Source organism: Drosophila subobscura, chromosome A, assembly GCF_008121235.1.
Source record: "Drosophila subobscura isolate 14011-0131.10 chromosome A, UCBerk_Dsub_1.0, whole genome shotgun sequence".
In the NCBI taxonomy this organism is placed as follows: domain Eukaryota; kingdom Metazoa; phylum Arthropoda; class Insecta; order Diptera; family Drosophilidae; genus Drosophila; species Drosophila subobscura.
The window spans coordinates 10332647-10352379 of record NC_048530.1 but is presented as its reverse complement, the minus strand read 5'-3'; the positions used below and the strand labels follow the sequence as shown (position 1 = coordinate 10352379).

At 42.6% G+C, this 19733-nt stretch overlaps 2 protein-coding genes across 5 annotated transcripts; both read left to right on the top strand.

Annotated features, from left to right (window-relative positions):
• Window positions 1-300: 300 nt before the first annotated feature.
• LOC117902687 (sodium/potassium/calcium exchanger 4) lies at window positions 301-2407 on the top strand. The gene is made up of 7 exons (XM_034814227.1): window positions 301-452; window positions 514-705; window positions 889-1076; window positions 1161-1347; window positions 1417-1788; window positions 1860-2217; window positions 2334-2407. Exons 1-6 carry the CDS (start codon window positions 398-400, stop codon window positions 2207-2209), a joined length of 1344 nt encoding a protein of 447 aa, XP_034670118.1. The 5' UTR covers window positions 301-397; the 3' UTR covers window positions 2210-2217; window positions 2334-2407.
• Window positions 2408-8414: 6007 nt separating this feature from the next.
• LOC117897564 (sodium/potassium/calcium exchanger 3) lies at window positions 8415-19690 on the top strand. 4 transcript variants are annotated; one of them, XM_034806525.1, is made up of 8 exons: window positions 8415-8821; window positions 16442-16579; window positions 17432-17739; window positions 17819-18050; window positions 18118-18264; window positions 18327-18665; window positions 18721-19043; window positions 19670-19690. In XM_034806525.1, the coding sequence occupies exons 1-7, from the start codon at window positions 8743-8745 to the stop codon at window positions 19038-19040; spliced, it is 1563 nt and encodes a 520-aa protein (XP_034662416.1). In that variant the 5' UTR covers window positions 8415-8742; the 3' UTR covers window positions 19041-19043; window positions 19670-19690. The 4 variants fall into 4 exon arrangements, with proteins under 4 accessions (XP_034662416.1, XP_034662406.1, XP_034662424.1 ...); XM_034806515.1 differs by lacking the exon at window positions 19670-19690 and having other exon boundaries at window positions 8415-8608; window positions 8723-8821; window positions 18721-19640; XM_034806533.1 differs by lacking the exon at window positions 19670-19690 and having other exon boundaries at window positions 18118-18255; window positions 18721-19640.
• Window positions 19691-19733: the final 43 nt, after the last annotated feature.

Here is a 19733-nt window from a genome sequence, read left to right as displayed (position 1 = left end):
CTTGTACGTTATCTGCAAAATATAAAAACGGCATATATGAATGTACATAAGTATGTATATATTTACGTACATACATACATATGTATGTGCATATTTTAGAAATTATACATAAAAAAAGAGGCGTTTGACTGAAATATGAAATGTTTCTGTGATTGTAAATTGGGTAAAAAAAAAACCAAAACAACTGAAAAAAACTGTCCCATACGAGTTCTGAATTCATAGGATGAAGGAGTAGGCTTTGAGAACATTTTTCTAGGGCTAGGGCTAGAATACTTATTTTCAGTCACTAGTGATCCGGCTTGCGTGAAGTTCATTTGGTTTCCGTGTAAAAATTCGTTTCGTCGTGTTTTTTTTTTTAATTTAATTTTTATTCAAATTTTATTTTCGTGCGCTCATTATGTTTTTTGGTGGAGACTCGGACTTTCAGAGGCTGCTCAGGGAGAACGGCTTTGGTAAACGGCAGCAAGACCCCAATTGAATGTTCTGATTTACTGTACCCCCCACGCACCGCAGACCGAAGTGATCTGCGCGCTGAAGCGGAACTGAATTGCACTCACCCCGCCATTCTGGAGTTTCCCAACTTCATGAGAAGGAAGAGCGTCGCGTCGGCGGTGATTTGTTTCCTACTCTGCATGTACTTGTTCATCCTTCTGGCAATTGTGTGTGACGACTATCTCGTGCCCTCCATGGAGCGGCTGTGCTACAGTAATTTCAATAGCTTTCCATTTTCCCCTGAACAAGTTTTCGGAAATACTCGGAAAGTTCGTGCAGTTTGAAATCGCAGTGTGCCCTGACAAAGTTGTCCGTCAAACTTGTTCAATACTCAGTTTATATCTAGTGGTGGACACACACACTGATCACACTTTGCATTTCCATTTCTCCATCCAGCTCTTCGCTTGACCTATGATGTGGCTGGCGCTACTTTCCTGGCAGCGGCCACCTCGGCCCCAGAGCTCTTCGTTGCATTCGTCGGCACATTCATCACGGAGGGCGACATTGGTGTGGGCACCATTGTGGGGTCCTCGGTGTTCAATGTACTAGGAATTGCCACCGTCTGCGGAATTTTCACAGGCGTGGTACATATCATTGAGCCCTGACCGAGCAGATCCTTATCCATTCTTGACTTGCCACTTTTCCTTGTTCCTGTACTTCTCCTGCAGACGGCTAAGCTGGACTGGTGGCCCATCACGAGGGATACCATGTGGTACTTGGTCTCCATCACATTACTCGGCCTTGTGCTCATCGACTCGGAGGTGAGCTGGTGGGAGGCTGCCATCATGCTGAGCTGCTACTTCGTCTACCTGACGACACTTATCTTCGATCGGAAGCTGCAGAAGTTGTGTCGAAGTGAGGGGATGGAATCGAATGAACGATTCGAATGATTCGAATGTTCGCCTTTTTGTTTGTACTTTGTAGCACTGGAAGGCGAGCGGGAGCTGATGGATGAGGACCCAATGCAGCGGGAGGAGGAGCCACTGATGACATTCCGCCAGCACGTGTGCAGCAAACCAGAGAAGGGCTCCCCCTGCATCGAAGTGACCTGGTGGGTGATCAAGTATCCGGCTATTCTGATACTGGCCATCACCACGCCCAGTGTGCGGACCGTGTTCTTTCTAACAATGCTTGTGGCCGTGCTGTGGATCTCGGGCATATCGTATCTGCTCGCCTGGTTCCTCTCCGTTGTCGGCTACAACATTGGCATACCCGACTCGATCATGGGCCTGACCGTCCTGGCCGTCGGCACGAGTGTGCCCGAGGTGGTGTCCTCCTACATCGTGACCAGAAAGGGTAAGAGAAGAGTCTTGTGTGAAATCCTCGATACTCAATACCCAATCCCCAATCTGCTCTGACGACTCTAGGGTACGGCTCAATGGCCATGTGCAATGCGATCGGCTCGAACACGTTCGACATCTTCATCTGCCTGGGACTGCCCTGGCTGCTCAAGTCTATTATACAGAAAGACACAGTGAAGATCCACTCCGAGGGCCTGACGATCACCACAGCCATGCTGGTCGCCACGATTGTCCTCCTGTACGCGTGCTTCCTGCTGACCAAGTTCACACTGGGCAAGACCGTGGGCTGGATGAGCCTCATCACATATGTCCTGTTTCTAACCTGTGCCATCGCCATCGAGCTCATCAAGGACAATTTGAACCACTGCGACATCGAAGATGATGCCTACACACATCTTCTGCACAAGAATATTTGATCTCATTTGATCTCGTTTGATCTCTCCGCACCACAAAATTATCGACGCCAATTTTCAACACTAATTGCTGGGCTGGCTGGGCCGCTTGCTGGCTCGGCGGCTTCTGCAAGCCTTTCGTGGAAAAATCTTCTGTGTATTTCCAATCAAAATTCATCCGTATTCCAGAGTAAAGTATCAAAGCGGACGGAGTGTGTTTTATTAGGGCGGTGTGCTCTGTCAATCATCGATAACCACCACTCAAAAGACTTATCAGCACGGCTTGCCGCTCGGTTCGCTTCTGCTGCTCTGTTCGCAAGTACAAAACATTCACCAGATAACCATCGTAACTACTTACATATGTACATATATGTATGTATGTATGTATGTATGTATGTATGTATGTATAATCTGGCCAGCTGCGCTCCCTGCCCGAGCATTGGCGAAAGATGATCTTGATGATTGGTTGCGGCTGGCTCCATGTTCGTCCATCTTTTGTGCCCTCAAGTGATCGAAAAGTGCCTCAAACTAATTGTTTCGCTGGCCGTGGGTGAACTTTGGCGGCAACGATAGACAGGAATTAATCGGTGCGAGTATTGTGTTGATCGTGTGTGTACACCAATCATCAATCACCAATTTCCAATCTCTCCAATGATGACGTCAATCAACGGTGCTATGACATCAAGGAACCATCGACTGAAGATACTTGAATTTCACTTTGTGCTTGATAATTCACATCTGTAGATAATACACACCTACCTACCAATGCTCCTATATGTACATACATACATACATACATACATACATACATACATATGTACATACATATGAGTGTATACCGCGTGTAATTTACAGTTCGCTTATTGTTGATACAATTTGGGTTTTGCACTTTCTTCTGCCTGACCAAAAGCAAACATTTATGGATTGGCCGTTGGTATTGCCCATGAGATACTCTACTTGTGGAGTAGACATACTTAATGCGCTCCAAAGCTGCCCATCCCAGCCGATCCCTATCGAACAACAGACTGAAGGGTTCCCATTTGCGGCTGACTCACGAATGTCTCCTCGTATATGCACGTGGGTGCACATATGTACATATGTAGATATTTATACGCAAATGTGCATAGTGTGTATGGACACCAATCAAAGAGCTACATACATACATACATACATATGTATGTAATTGTGACCTACGAGTGTTTGCACATGTACGAGTATGTGTGAAGCCACTCGAGATGCGAGCTTTTAATCGCTGACGGGTCCCCGAGTTGGAGGTGCGTCTTGCCTTTGAGGCAACACAAGAGTTTAGGAGCGCGCAGATTAGATGCCATCTAATTGGCGGAATAAACACCAAGTGGTGTTCTTTGGTTTTCTCTTGGAGCCCTGGGCTCCAGCGTATCCCCTGCCTGGCGACAAAGTCGCTTTCTTTTTGGAGCGTGCAACACCCAACACACTTGCGACAGTTATCGGAAACGGATGCGGGTGCGGGAGCTGGCGGGGGTGGGGGTGCGGATACGGCCCAAGTCTAAAACATCACTGGAGCTGAAGTGTGCGTTAATCTTGATCATGATAATCTTGAACTCTCATTAACGCTGTCCAGAATTGGATTGAGTTGGTTTTTCGGTTTGCCTGATAGCCACGACCATTTGACTTTCTTCTTTACTTACTAATACTAATCAATCAGTTTGTACATAAAGACTTTGTTCTAATGTATTTCCCCACAAGGAGCAATCAATAAACTCTGTGTACACATGTACATCCATACATACATACATATGTACCTATATATGTACATATGTAAAGATAATATTAATTTATGTACAACTAGCAAGCGCCCTGCGGCATCGCTCGCTGATATTTGGGAAAGGAGATGTGTAAAAGCATATTGTATCTTTGTAGCTCTTTCCACACCACCATAGAGGTAAAGTTAAAGGCTCACTTTTTGTTAACGTGGTGTGCCCAACAGGCATAGGCCCTTTGATGGTAGTCGACAGTAACTCGGTAGCCCGGTACTCGTAGAGTAAATAGGGTACATTGTATTCGTGGGGAAAACATGTAACACACACAAAGAAGCGTTTCCGACCCCACAAACTATAAACATACATACATACATACATATGCATATTCTTGATCAGCATCAATAGCCGAGTCGATTTAGCCATGAAACAATTTTCATTTTTTGAGGAATTTTTTACGAATTATCGACTTTAAAAACTCGGGAAAAGTCGAAAAAAAATATATCATGTGTCGCCTATTTTTGTATGAACAGGTCACCCGTCTCTCAATACCTTGAACGACGCCCTGCACCTGTTCATAAAACAATAGTGAACAAAAATCAAAATCTTTTCATTTCAAAGGTAGATGCAATCGACTCTGGAAAGCACTCGGATAACCTCCTATAACAAGGAGCCTCGAAGAGTGCTCCACTTCCACTGGCATAGCCTTCATCCCAGAACTATGGGAAATGATGTCCCAAATGGGACACTTCTCAACCAAACTCCATTCTCCAATCTCTACCAATCCACTTCACTCTAAAATAGAAACATCCTGCAAGGGCAAAAGAGACGACTCACAGTGGAAGGCAAGGCAGTCACACTCGGAGTTGAACAATTAGTTGAGAAAATCGATAGGGACTTGGAAAGACTACCACCTGGACTAGACTACCGCTATACCAAATTAATTACAATCCTAAAGATTACCGTTCATAAGTGCCGTGACTTATAAGTAGTACCTGCCATTGGTCCAACATTGTGCTAAACATTTTGAGCATTAATTGGTCAAATATTAGCACCACCATGCGAAGCACTTGTGTCAGTTGTCGGGAGCAGTCCACATTCATGCGTACATCCATATATGTACATATGTATGTACATATGCATACTTATATCAGTAAAGCCAGTGCTACGCCATTGTTCCGCCCATGACGTTTGAATGGCCCCCTGACTGCGTCATGACCACAGAGAAAAAGCACAGGAATCGGAATAAAAATCAAATTCAGGGGCGTGCTGATTTGATTGGCTAATCGGTGGCACCGATCTGATAGACGCACAGAAATAACTGCGGTGCCGCGTACACTATCAGTTTTACAAGTTATTATAAATATAATTTAAAACTTATTATTTACGATCCTTTGTAGCAAGCGAACTCTATAAGCCGTGGGATTCAGCCATCAGAGAGGCATGTCGCGGCATATCATATGAAGTACATTGTGTTAAATAAAACACCCATTGCAGGTGCATATAAAGCAGGGCTCGGCTCGCATATTAACATACATACTTATGTCACTGTAATACGCTTGTACGTGAGTGGCAGTGCCGCGGAAGAGCCTTGTCCTATACCCAATAGATAGGTTCGTGCCGAGCCCTGCTCTAGACTCTAGAATCTAGAGTCTAGACTCTAGAATCTGGAGTCTAGATCCTTCTACGTTCTGGCGTCAAACTAAACAGTCTTGCTCCGCCCTGCCATTCTTTGCGACCAACAGCTTAATACCATCAGCGATTTATTGGCAGGGACTGATTTGACGTGTTCGTACAAAAGTTGTAGTAAATTATAAGCAACACGACAACTGACAACTGTTTCCCAGCTGTTTACCAGCAAACCATCTTCAATAAAGTACGAGTATGCTACCGATTGGAGTCTTTATGGCCCGACCATGCTTGTAAACGACATATGTACATATGTACATATGTACATACATACATGCACATTGAATTCCATAAATTTATAATAAATAAATGTATTATTAATAAATGTATCCACAATTTCGAAGATAAGATAAAACTAAGCACGCACTTCCGTAGAGAATCGCCATAGATCTTCGAATCAAAATTAGAGTGGATCATTATTAGAGCCAGAATGACGAAATTGCTTATATTTGTTGCTCATAATATCTCGCTGGAACACTCTGGGGCGAGCTAAAAGAGCGTGTTAGCGGCAGAAGTGAAGATGTAGATGACAGATGTGGAAAAAAAAGTAAAATTTAAAAGTCTAAAATAACATGTACATGTATGAACATATGTAATATGTGTGTCACATAATAATATATGTACATAGTAATATATTTACATACATATGTATATAGTATATGGTAATATATTCATACATCACTCTAAGGTTACAAGTTGCGACGCGTGCGAAGCGTCTCACACGTCCCTCCGCATTTCTTTCTCAGAATGTGTTCAATCAGATACTGGAATGGAAATGCAATTGGCAATGTTAAACATCCAAGTATGTATGTATGTATGTATATATATTTACATACATACATAAATCGGTTACGCATTTGCAATAATTTGAAATATATCTATAAGATCACAAAACATTTTCAATCACTTCTTTCAATAACCCTACTGAAATAATCTTTTCTCGAAAACATTATATTGGAGCACCTGTGTGCTTTCTTTTAATTCATTCTATCTATTAAATTATACATGCATATGTATATTTTTACATATGTATAAGAAATACGTAAATACATGGCGAACTCCCTAAGTGCACAGTGGTGTCTTTTTGGCATGCCTTCTTGACCTTGTTGATGGTGCTTCGTTGGGAGAAATGGTTGTTGGTTCTGCAACTGGCTGTCTTAATGTCTTGTTAATGTTGTTGTCCTTTTCTGGATACAGTAAAAATAGTTTCAGCATATGTACATGAATTTCCTAAGATGTAAGACATATACATACATACATATTGTATGTACACGTACCATATAGGAGTATATATATGTACATACATATGTATGTACATATGCATATTTATGCTTAATGCTTGAATAAATAGTTTAGATTGCCTGCCTTGTATTCTGATGGATATTATTCTGATAGATAACTACTAATAAAATTGTAATTAAAATAGTTAAACAAAGTGCAGGAATCAACATTAGAACATACATATGTATGTATGTATGTACATATGTATGTATGTAACTCGCTGTTGTGGTTCCATGGCTGCATGCCCTATCTCTTTGTATTTACATCTCTCATGAAAATTGTGAGCAAGCCGGCATTGGCAGTCCTGACAAAACACAACCCTCTCCACAATAACCAATCGCATTTCAGGGAAAGTTGTCTTGGGGGAATTACCTATGACATGTGTACATACATACATATGCATATAAAAGCATTTATGTACATATATACACTTTAATGGCTGATAACTGAAGTGCGAAGGGCTCTGTTACGTTATTGTTTGCGTAACATTCAAGATCAATGGTTTACATATGTATAAGCAGGTATGTATGTATGTACATTTGTATGTACATTTGGCTGCTAAAAATGTATTTTTTTAACGTCTTTCGAGAAATATGTACATGCATATGTGTGGTTTTATGTACATACATACATATGTAGGCATGTATGGTTAAGGAAACCCATATTCAACATTTCATTGAACACTATCATACGGACATCAAACGAAAAACGTGTGGGAGGGGGGTGGGGCGGGGGTGGGATACTTGCGTAGCTCGGTTAGTGACTACTGCCAATAGATTGATAAAATGTCAGGCAATTGTTTTTTTGTTGCCTTCTTATCAATTAATGACTCCACGCACAGATGGAAAGGGAAGGCGTACCCACGTTCACACATATGTACACACATATGTATGTACATCCACACTACATACATATGTATGTATGTACATACATATGTGCGAGTATTTGGGCTGCTGAGCTTCGGGCAAAAGGCTCGACTGTCGGATACCTGGCAATGTCCATGCACTGACCAAGAATGGAAGGTTGCATAAGAATATCGGAACTGAAATCTTCCCAGCGATGGGCAAAGCTCGGAAAAGTTAAGGACGTTTCCCAGAATGTTTCGGGAGTCCCCTGGTCTGCTACCGTAGTACAAGTAATCTCTTTAGAATCTCTAACCTATACATATGCACACTCGAGCAGCCGGTGAAAAACTGAACCCGATGGAGAGTTGAACAAAAAGCACACATGAATCAGGGTAGGGAAAACGGACAAAATTAAGCACTAGAGAAATAAACATATAATAAAACCGACAACGTGAAGTGACTGACTTGAGGTGACTAGACTTACTACAGAGATATCTTTATAAAACCGTCAATACGAGACGCTGACGCAGACGCATAGGCTGGCGCAGGCACTGGCGCGGGTGATGGAGTTGGCGTTGTCGTTGCCGCAGCGCAGTCGCTAGCCGGTTGGCAGTCGACGCTGCCGCTGCCGCTGCCGCTGCCGGTGCCGGTGGCGTTGGCGTTAGCGTTGGCGTCGACGTAGCTGTTTATTATTAAGACGGGCGCGCGCTGGTCGCTCTTAATTAGTTGTGCGATATAATTCTAGCCAAGCGGTTTACCGTAGGAACCATCGGGAGAAGCAGCATCGAATCGAAATAGCCGCAATTGGAAATCCGCACGCTGCGCATACGCCGTGTATCCAATACGATGCGAGTGTCCGAACAAATCCAAAAGTAATTAGCAAAAAAAGCAATTACACCTACAACAAAAATATTGTAAATCGTTTATCTCTGGCGCGTTAGCATACACGTTATTTTTTTCGCATTATTTTTTAAATTGGTTAAAAGTTTTGTTGCCAGTGTTGATAATGTTGAAAAAGTTCGTCCTCTTGCTGGGCCTATTCGTACTACAATTGGACAGCTACGCAGCGAGCACGCCCGCCGCAGGTGAGTCCGAGAATCCATTTAATTAAATCCAAGCAGCACGCGGTCCCTTTGATTCTATTCCAGCACTGGGTCGAAGGAGAAACTGTTTTTAAATGCTTGTTTCCCTATTTTGCTTTAGATAAGTGCCGGAGGGTGGTTGGGAAGCTTGACACCGATTTCCGGCCCATTATCTAGACTTTGTGTCACTGCAGATTACAAACATCGGACAGATCAATGGATCGATCGATCACTGCTCTTTGGTGGGGACAGGGACAGGGGCAGGGACAGGGACATGCCGATGAATACTCTTCTTTAATTGCCATTTTAATGGACTTGTCGAAATTGACGAGGACTCCAGGCAATGCCAATGACCGCCATTTGGCTGGACACGAACTACTATCTACATATGTATATATTTATCTACATCCATATGTACATACATATGCATGTGGCTCTTATCTAGGCTCTATCAGCAGCGATGATTTATGCATATTTATTGGGCACATCACTCGTGATGGCTTTATGACACACAGAATGGGATTTAAATTCGGAAATATACATTCATCTATTTTTATGGCTGATTCCATTAGCAAATCAGGGCTAACCACTATCTATGTACATAAACTCGTACTTCTCCTGCTGCCTGCTGCCTGCCGCCAACTGCCGTTGGAATCGCACTTGGCGGCCCATTATCTCCGAAAGTCTATTTCCTTTCATGTCTCTTGATTGTGGCCAGTGGATGTGGATCGACTCGAATCGACTCAATTCGAGCACAATCATTTATTTCCATTATCAGTTGGTCGCATCTATGCCATGATCTGCAGATTCGAGTTTATAGACTCCTTTAGTCAGCTGAAATAGATCGATTGCTCAATCTATTAAAGTTTATTGTAGTACATGTATACAGTTTATGTATGTACATGCATACATATGTATTTATTTCTTCGGCCCTCCAATTTGCTTTTAGTCTGTAATGCTCGATTGAGCTCGAACTGAAGCGATATTTACATATGTACATACATATTATTATTCTTCCATATTATTCTTCCGAGATAATTATATCGAAATTAATTGAGGAGTAACTAATCTACAATAAAGGCTTTAAATTCCATTAACTTTTATGTGAAAACCGATTCAAACAAGCAAATTCTCACTTTTGTGGTATTTTTTCAATATACTAATTTAGTATTTCCATTATCTCCCACAAGAAAGGTGATTCTTGAGAAAAGTTCTTTCACAAAGTCTTTCTAACATATTGAAATAACTAAACAAAAATACTACAAAATAGTTAGATCTCCGCGAAAGTTTATATTTTTAACTTTTAAAAAGCAATCAATTTTTGTCCGGGTGTGACATATCCCGTACGACAGAGGCTTCAATTCAATTTTAAACAAAGTACGAATCATATTTTTGTATAATTGGGGATCCATGGAACGGTGGTCTATGAGGGTGGGGTGCAACTATTGACAATGACAAAAAACAAGCACTCTCCATTCTCAAGTCTTCGGACTTGATCCCGAAAAGTGTGCAGTCATGCTGTAGTCAATGCATTTGCTGATCATGTCTCTTTGTATAGAACGAAAATCGAATCAGTTCGGGGCATGTTTGCGCATGTTTGACCGTCGATCGGTAAGCGAGAGCGAGAGCGGAGTCGGCGGTATGTGATTCCCAGATTCTTTGGAAACGCGAGTTCCAGGCCCTCACCCGTGCCATGCCTAGAGACAGACTCACACTCAACCCCAAGCCGAGATCTATAAATACGATTCGCATATACATCCCCATATGCGATTAGAATGCTCATTTGGCGTTTGGTTATTCCGAATTGCGATTTTCGCTGGAATAATGAAAAGGAATTTGTTCGATTCGCGGCGACGTTCCCATTAACGTTTTGGTCTTTGGCTCTTCCCAATCATCCCTCTCCATTACTCTCTCTGCGATCCGATCTAATCCAAGCTATGCATCCAAGCATCCAAATTGCTGCACAAACATACCAAAGTTCCGAGAGCTCCCTCGCTCGGCGGTGGCTACATTCATATTCCTACAGCCACCATGCCGTTTCGCCTCCACATTCCATAGATCCAACTGGCTTCTTTCTGCCTGTGCCCATGGTGTTCCCTGAGTACCTCGATTAGTTATGCATTTATTTATTTGTTATACCCGGTACTCGAAGCGTAAATAGGGTATATTGTATTAGTGGACAAAGTGTATGTATGTAACGCACAGAAAAAAACCTTTTCCGACCCCATAAAGTATATATACCTATTCTTGGTCAGTGTTAATAGGCGAGTCGATATAGCCATGTACATATGTATGTCTGTCTGTCCGTCCGTCCGTCTTGTTTGTCGGCTAGACTTCAGAGACTATATGAGCTAGTGCCACAAAATGTTGCCTCCAGACTGCTACACTGCTCACACTGAGATTTTTAAATACACTTGTAACAGTGTGAGCATACAGAAGTCTGGATGCAAAATTTGGTGGCTCTAGCTTTTAGAGTCTCTGAGATCCAGGCGCTCAACAAGACAAACGGACAGACGGACATACAGACATGGCTATATCGACTATATATCGGAAACGCTTCCTTCTACGCGGTACATACAGCCGCTACTCCCCACAAATACATTATACCCTATGTACTCTTCGAGTACCAGGTATAAAAAAAAAAGAACAATAAGGTGCAGACATACTACTGAGTACCGGGTATAAAAGTTTTGACGCGTAAGAAGCGTCTCACACGTCCCTTTTCGTTTTAGATGTATGTACATACATACGTACAGAAATAAGTACATCACCAGCATTTCTCATTTATTTAAGCTCTTTCTACGATTTCCAGACTATTCGTAATTACTCATGCTAAGGGTTTCAGTTGCACGTGCAACAAGCAACACAATGTAAGCACATGCATAGTACATATGTACATATGTATGTACATATGTATGTTTGTACATATTTAATAAGCAGTCAGTATTTAAATTGTGTGGGCAAAAACGAATTTCAGTTAATTAATTTTTTGGTCGAAAGTCAAGTAAATTGTAGTTTGTAAGATAAATTATTACATGTGTATAAAAAACAACAGAGAGTTTAAGCGGTATGACTATAAAATTAGGTGTACGTATGTACATATGTATGTACATATGTACATACATATTTACATATTGAATACATACATATGTAGCTAAGTTCCTTCGGCTACCACTGTTAACCAATAATGCAGCACCTATTAATTTCTCGTTTATTAATTTAATTCATTGTTGAGTCAACATTCTTGAGCCCATTTTGTTGAGGCCAAAATTATTTTGTCCAGTGCAAGTAACGCCCAGCCGACAGCTGGGAACAGCCGCAAGGCAGCAAGTCAATGAATGAAAATAGACAAACAATTACGATTACGAGTATCCAGCTACTTTGGAGCCAGTTGGACGCCAATTGGTTCGATTTGCTGTGCGTTTTCTTTGCATTGAGCCGCAACCGTCTTTGAGCGGGTTTCCCCTCCAAACCACCAAAACTCCGAACCTCGCCACGTAACTTGAACGAAGGTTAAATGAAACGATTGCACTACCCGAAACGATTTTCCCTCAAGGAACCAAACAAACTTTTTCTTAAAGATATGGGGCTTAGAAATGGTGAAATGGTCTGATGATATATATTTTTTTTCTATGGCAGAACTTTTCTTTAAAGAATTTTTCAATCTGGTGGACAAACCCTCTTAAACTCTTAATTCTCCGTTTAATACCGACAGATTTTAGGATTCTTGTAAATTGTATTATTTCTTCAGTATTCTTTGAGTATTGGAACCAGAAATATTCTGAACGTCATTTTTTTTGATTCGTTTTTTAGGTTTGGTTAACCAATTTTAGCTCAGGCCTCTCTCCATAGATTTTGATGATCAAAACTTAAACGACGCCGAATAAATACACCTGTTCATGACATAAAGAATCCAGGATATCATTTTTTTTTACTTTTCCTGAGTTTTTAGAGTAAATATTTTGTTAACAACACCGCACAAAAATCATAATTTTTGGATTTGAAAGCCCTATATTTCCCAGACAATAAAATAAAGCACCTACGTGTTGGGGTCAAATTTTCAGCTGCATCAAATAGCTTTTCGGAATGTCAATGTTCTTTACAACAAAATCAAAGCTACTTAAGTTATGTACAATATCAAACCGCTACCTCTGAAAAAAGCATTAACAAAAAAAGTTCGATTTTGATGAGTAGTTTTATTGATTAGAAAGCATACATACATACATACATACGTCAAAGGGTAGATCGAAGGGCAGTAGTGGTGTTTGCCCAATTGCTGGTAGAAGAAACATCGAGGCAAGCCAACAAAAAAGTCATCGAATTTCCACAACTTCCGTGAGTAGAGATGACTCTCAATAATGGCTCTGGTTGGACGAGGGCTGAGTGAGAGGCTGATTCTTGAAGCTGAGACTGGGACGGGAACTGAGACTGACACTGAGGCTAAGGTTGTGGCTGCAGTGTTCCGAACTTGTGTGTTTGTGTTTTTCAATGCAGCTCATAATCGCTCCGGCAGACAGCTGGCAACAAGTTCAATAAACTTGTTTGCCGGCAATTCAAGCTCATTTCGGAGCAGATTCGAGCTTTGCTTGGCTTTGAATGGAGCGACACGTCTCAGTTCTTTTTGTGGGGCCTGAGCTTGCGTTGGAGCTGCAACTTGTGGAGCTAAATGCATTCCGTGTGCAGAGTCAACGCGACTCCAAGTAAGATCTGACACCAGAGCAAACCAGTCCGTCCAAAAGGATGGTTGCTTCTTTTCGTGCCGTGTGTGTGTCAGTGAGTGTTTGCGTGTGAATGTTTGCAACCGCATTATACATATGTATATGTATGTATGTATGTACATACACATTGTATGTATGTAAATGTGTATGCATGCATTTTTGTAATATGAAAATAACATGACCCACTGATATCGGTCTAATGTTTACTCGCCTCGATTGTCTTCTGCTCGCCGTGTTTCCATTTCCAGATGGCAGTGCTCTTTTTTTTCTGTGCTGCTGTGCCCCGAGTGCATCTAATTATTCAATTATGACTGATTGTGCAGCTCTTGCTGTAGATTGCTGTTGTTGTTGTTGCTGTGCTGCGTCGCTGTTGCTGGTGGAGGAATTCTGGCACGCAATTCTCCACAGATAAACACAAACAAAGCATAAACGGGGGAAATCCGCCGAGCGTATCGCACGTGATGAAGGAATTTCGAATCTCTGCAATCAGGTCAAGAGGTTAGTGACGTCACAAGCGCGCTTTTATTGCAGTCCCCGCCACAAACGACGCAGCCGTCGGGACTTGGTTAACAATATGGAAACGGAAAGAAACAAAACGAGACGAAATGAAACGAAACGAAACGAAATGAATCGTAAAAGCCAATAGCAATTAATGGGCTGCTTTAGTAGGGGGTGTAAACGAGAGAGCGCTGATAACCGTTAACTCTCCCATACACACAAACCTGCACACATACATTCAAGCATAATATGTACACACAGAGACGTAAACCTCAGACAAGGTCCCAGTGCACCACCTTCGCTTAATTTCTTGGTAAATCTGACAAGATAATATAATCACCGTGTCCCCGTGCCAGTGCAAGAAATGATGGTAAATGAAACGGGGCTCGGGGTCACAGCTTTTAATACTCTTACAGATCCAATGCATATTTACCATTATTCTTGAGGCTGTTTTGCATCTTCATTTCATTGCACATTTGTATGTGGCCAGAAACGTAAGTTAGGTAGTTTCTTGCTTTGCACAAATCTGGCACAGAAGTCGTACAGCTCTCTCTCTCTCTGCAAGGGTATACACTTTACACGAAGAGAAGCAAAATAAAACATAGGCAGCGACGCCTTCATGACTGTCCTATTTATTTTGGACTGTCGATTCAACTGCCGCTTTCCGCTAAGCGACGCCAAAATGCACAATTCCCACAATAATGTTGTAAAACTCCAATCGAATTGCCAATCACTACCAATAATTCCCCCCTGGCCGAGACTTTGTGGGGCGATTTCTTGGCTAGAAGACGCATTAAACTGACACCCAGTCTAGTTGCTCACCGGCTATACACACTATTTGTATAGTGGTTATCTGACCACAAATATGAATGGAATCTTTTTTGTTTTCGTGGCGTCTCCGCTACAATTGTTCTGCCGAACTGTCAGAAATTCTAGTGAAACCGTAAAAATATACTGAGCAATGAGTGAAGAATGAAAGCAATTGTACCCTTGAGCATTGAGCATTAAGCATTCATGCAGATTGTACCAACAGTGTGCACAGTACATGTGTGCATCAATAACGGACACAGACTCCTGCAGAAGCTCTTAACAGAGGAACGAAAAAATACCATCTAATCGATAGATGGTTTGGCACTTGTTTTTTGTCTATTTTGTTTCTTTGTTATTAAAGAAATGAATAATCATTTATTTATTTATGGACAGCGAGGTTTTAGCTACAAACTATTAACATATCTTATGGTAATAAATGGCAATGGTTGCTGTGGCCTTCGAATATGGTTTTGTAATGTACATACATATGTACATACATACATACATACATACATATGTACATTGTACATACATACACATGAATGAACAATTGTCATATATTTAAATTTTATTTTACCAACATAATTCATAATTAAAGTAAGTTGCTGAATTATATGAAATGTTATGAAATGTATGTACATATGTACATAAATATGTATGTATGTATGTATATAGACATATACATATACATATGCACGTGTGTATAGTGCATGCACACTTGCATACATATGTACATATGTACATTCACTATACAGTTTTGGTTTTTATTAATAAGTATTCGATTAATTGATTTCGATTTTTGTACCCAGCATCAATGGCCGCGTCTAAGTCTGTTCGTCAGTCCGTCCTGATGAGCGCCTAGTTCTCTGAAACCATAAGAGCTGGAGCAACCAAATGTTGTGTGAAGATTTATGGGATTGCACACTGAATCATGTTTGTTTCAAAATTTTGCACCGCCCCCACAAAGACCGAACTTCTGATATATACAAAAAAGAGAAGGGTCGTGTGAGACGCTTCTTAGGCGTCACAACTTTTACTCCCGGTACTCAGTACTATGTATGTCTTCTTCATCTGTCATCTACATCTACACGCCAACACGCTCTTTTAGCTCGCCCCCCTCCCCTAGAGCCGCACACTGCATTCACACTCTGCTTCATGTGGTCTCAGCAGATCTCCTCTCAGCGGCTGACTCTTATACATATCCAGGACATGTGCCGATAAGTATAATTATGGCCCACTTGGAGAAATACTCAATATATAAAGCTAATCATTTCGACAAGGACCACATCTTAATTCACCTATAAATATGTACATACATATGTACATGTACGTACAACCTCGAGAAATGGTCCTGACTTGATCACATGACACTGCCAGTCGGGTGAAGTTTCGGTTTTCTCTTTGATTTGAATAGCGTTTTTGTCAGTTTGAAGGTTGGATAGTTTTCCTTTTATCTTCTTGTTCTTGCTTAATCTTATCTTACATACATATGTTCATACATACATATGTACATACATACATACATACATATGTACATGCACATGTCAGAATGCTTAACATTTCGATTGATTCCATTTTTGGTCTGTTTGTTTTGCAGCCGGCAATGAGAGCAACTTTCTGGAGTCATCCCTGAGATACTTTGATGAGCAGTTGCTGTACGACATCTTGCCACGTGCCTCGTGCCCGGGCGACGATGAGACCTCACCGATGGACGAGTTCGCTGATCTCTTCACAGGTAAGCTTTCGTTGTGCACAGGTTGGCTCCAACTGGCAGCAGAATTTAAAGTCAACACATACACATGTACATATGTACATCAATAGATAACCAGGATCAGGTGTTCTACGATACAATAGTTTCACGCTGACATTATCGGTGGGGTCGCGGCGGAACGGAGCGCTCAATCTGAATCGTAGAGCTATATAACTTCATCGGATAGACTTGAACTTGTCCGTGTGAAGTGAGGCGTCCGTTGTTCATTGTTCAGACTCTTCGGGCAGTTTCTTCCTTGATTCACCCTCCATATTATCAGCAGGTTCTCCAGATAACGGACGATTGATTCAATGGGAAAAGAATAGAATCAGGCGATCCACGAATATCTGTGTCTAGATTCTACGTACACACTCGTGCATGCACACATATGCATCTGCATGTATGTGCATATGCATGTATGTATGCATAGGGCACACACACAGGCACGCAACGTCGACTGTCTATGCCATGCGGAACACTATGGGAAGGCGCTCTTATCGCGCACAAGCTGTAATTGCTCAAAGTACTATAGAATACCTTACTAATCGTACTTACAAGTTCGATATGCACATATGTCTGTATGTATGTACATACCTACATATGGCTATGGTTGGAATTCAATAAGATAATCGATGAGATTTAGCTTATTGTTTCTACCGCAACCATTTACAAAGACTGTTTTCGAGGTATATTTTGGCAATAACAGGAATAGATGTATGTACATATGTACATGCTCGTATGTACGCATGTATACTACATATGTATGTAGATGCGTTTCCTCAAGAATTGTTTGCCTAATCACAGATTCTCGTATGTTACTCTCCTCCCATCTTACAGTGGAACAGCTTCGACAGGGGTGGGTGGTGCTTCATGTGTTCGCGGCGATATACTTCTTCATACTGTTGGCCATTATATGCAACGACTACTTTCTGCCCACGGTGGAGTGCATCTGCGAGGACCTGCATCTGTCTAAGGACGTGGCGGCGGCCACCTTTATGGCCACGGCCACATCGATGCCGGAGTTCTTCACCAACACCATCAGCACCCTGATTCTGGAGTCGGACATGGGTCTGGGTACGATCATCGGCTCGCTCATGTTCAACACATTGGGCGTGGCTGGTTTGGCTGCGCTGTGTATCGACAAGGTATGTAATCGCCATGAAGGGGACACTTAGGTGTTCTCATTCCCACAGAGCAGATTTACCAATCTACGCAATTTGACAGCCAGTTCAGCTGGACTGGTGGCCAATAGCGAGGGACTGCTTCATCTACATATTCAACACGATCATTCTGCTGGTGCTGGCCTGGGGTGGCAGCATTAGCTTCGTCGAGTCCTGCATCATGATGGGCTTCCTGGTGCTCTACTATCTGATCACATTCAACAACAACAAGTTCATGCCAGCCATTCGCGTGTTCATCGAGGATCGCATGAACTGTTGCTTCTCCACGCGTTACGGTAAGTCATACATACATATGCGTACATGAACGTGCTCCATTTGCATCTTTTTTTGTATGTCTTAAAGATCTGACGGAACCCCCGGAGAGCAGCGCCAAGGCACAGCTCCCGCTGAAAAAGGATCCGCTGTCGGGCGATGGCCTCTTCGTGGTAAACCTTCCCGAGAACACCTCGTCCATGTCGTCTACCGCGATTCTGACGCACTCTAAGCACTGTAAGCGCTTTCCCTCGCTCCGTACCAACTCTTTCTCAGGGAACTGTTTCTCTCCGTCACAGGGTACGGCGGTGACAGCGATGCCGACGATATGCCGGACAGCATCTACGCCTATCCCCACGACTCCTCCCGCTTCATGAAGGGCTGGTGGATCTTCGTGTTCCCCATTAGGTTCACCCTTTCGTGGCTAATCCCGCACCCGATGAAGCATCGACGCCTCTATCCACTCTCCTTCATCATGTGCATCCTCTGCATCGGGGCCAACGCCTACCTGATTGTCTGGATGCTGACGGCTTTTGGCGTGGCCATCCACGTGCCAACTATAGTAATGGGTCTGACGTTCCTGGCTGCCGGCTCCACCATGCCCGAGGCCGTCTCCAGCCTGATATCTCTGAGGAACGGTGAGCGAAACGAGCCTTGGTGCCGATCCCAGCCTGATTACATTGTCCCCAACAGGTGAAAATGGAATCGGAGTCTCAAACTCGCTGGGCGCCAACTCGTTGGCCATTCTGCTGTCCCTTGGCGTGCCCTGGTTCATCAAGAACTGCATTCACTATGGGAGCGGGGAGCCGCAGCAGGTCGGCACACAGGGCATCGAGTACAACATCCTGATTCTAATCATTTCCACCGTGGCCCTCTTCGTAATACTCAGCTTCAGTGGCTACCGCTTGACCAAGCGGGTGGGCATCGCCCTCTTCAGCGTCTACGGCGTGTTCATTGTTCTCCAGATTCTGATCGAGATGAATGTGTTCTTCCCCAGGGACTGCAGCAGCTAGTGGCGGGTGCGTCGCGGTGTTGCGTCTGTGGCATGTGCTTCTGGTGCTGGCATCAGCAGAAAACCACATTTTAAATTATATGTTTCCCTTCATGGGGTGTTTTTTTTGTTTTTGTTTCTGTTTTCGTTGATTTCTTCCTTTCTAATTAACGCGTCGATTTCCGCCCAAGACTGTCTTTAGTGTGCAAAGCGAGTGCAGGCGGAAAGCTTCAACAGAAAGGAGGGAAACCACGAGCCCTGCAACTTTATATTTATTTTCCCCTGTAAATATCTGTTTTCTTGTAAATATTTGCGTGTGTTTAGTCCCATAGTTGTAGGCATATAACGACGACGATTCACACATGTTTGAACTGTTACCAAAGCTGTTACTAGGAATTAAGCGAAGTGAAGGGAAGCCCTCGAAACCAATCAAACCAAATGTTTGGTGCCCCACGATATTTCCAGCCTGCAGACTACGGCCTGAGTTCCGGGGAGCTCTGTCATTCTGCTGTTGATATTGCGCCAATAAGTGTTTTATACACTAACAACTATTCTAAGCGTTACCTAAAGCCCTTGCTACCATTGTTATTAATTTATAAATAAATTCTAAGAACATTTTTACGAAGTGTGACTTTCGTTCGATGAGCTGATTGGGTGGGTGCTTGCTTGGGTGCTGTTCGGCTCTGTTCCCATAAATACAACGAAATAAAAGAGC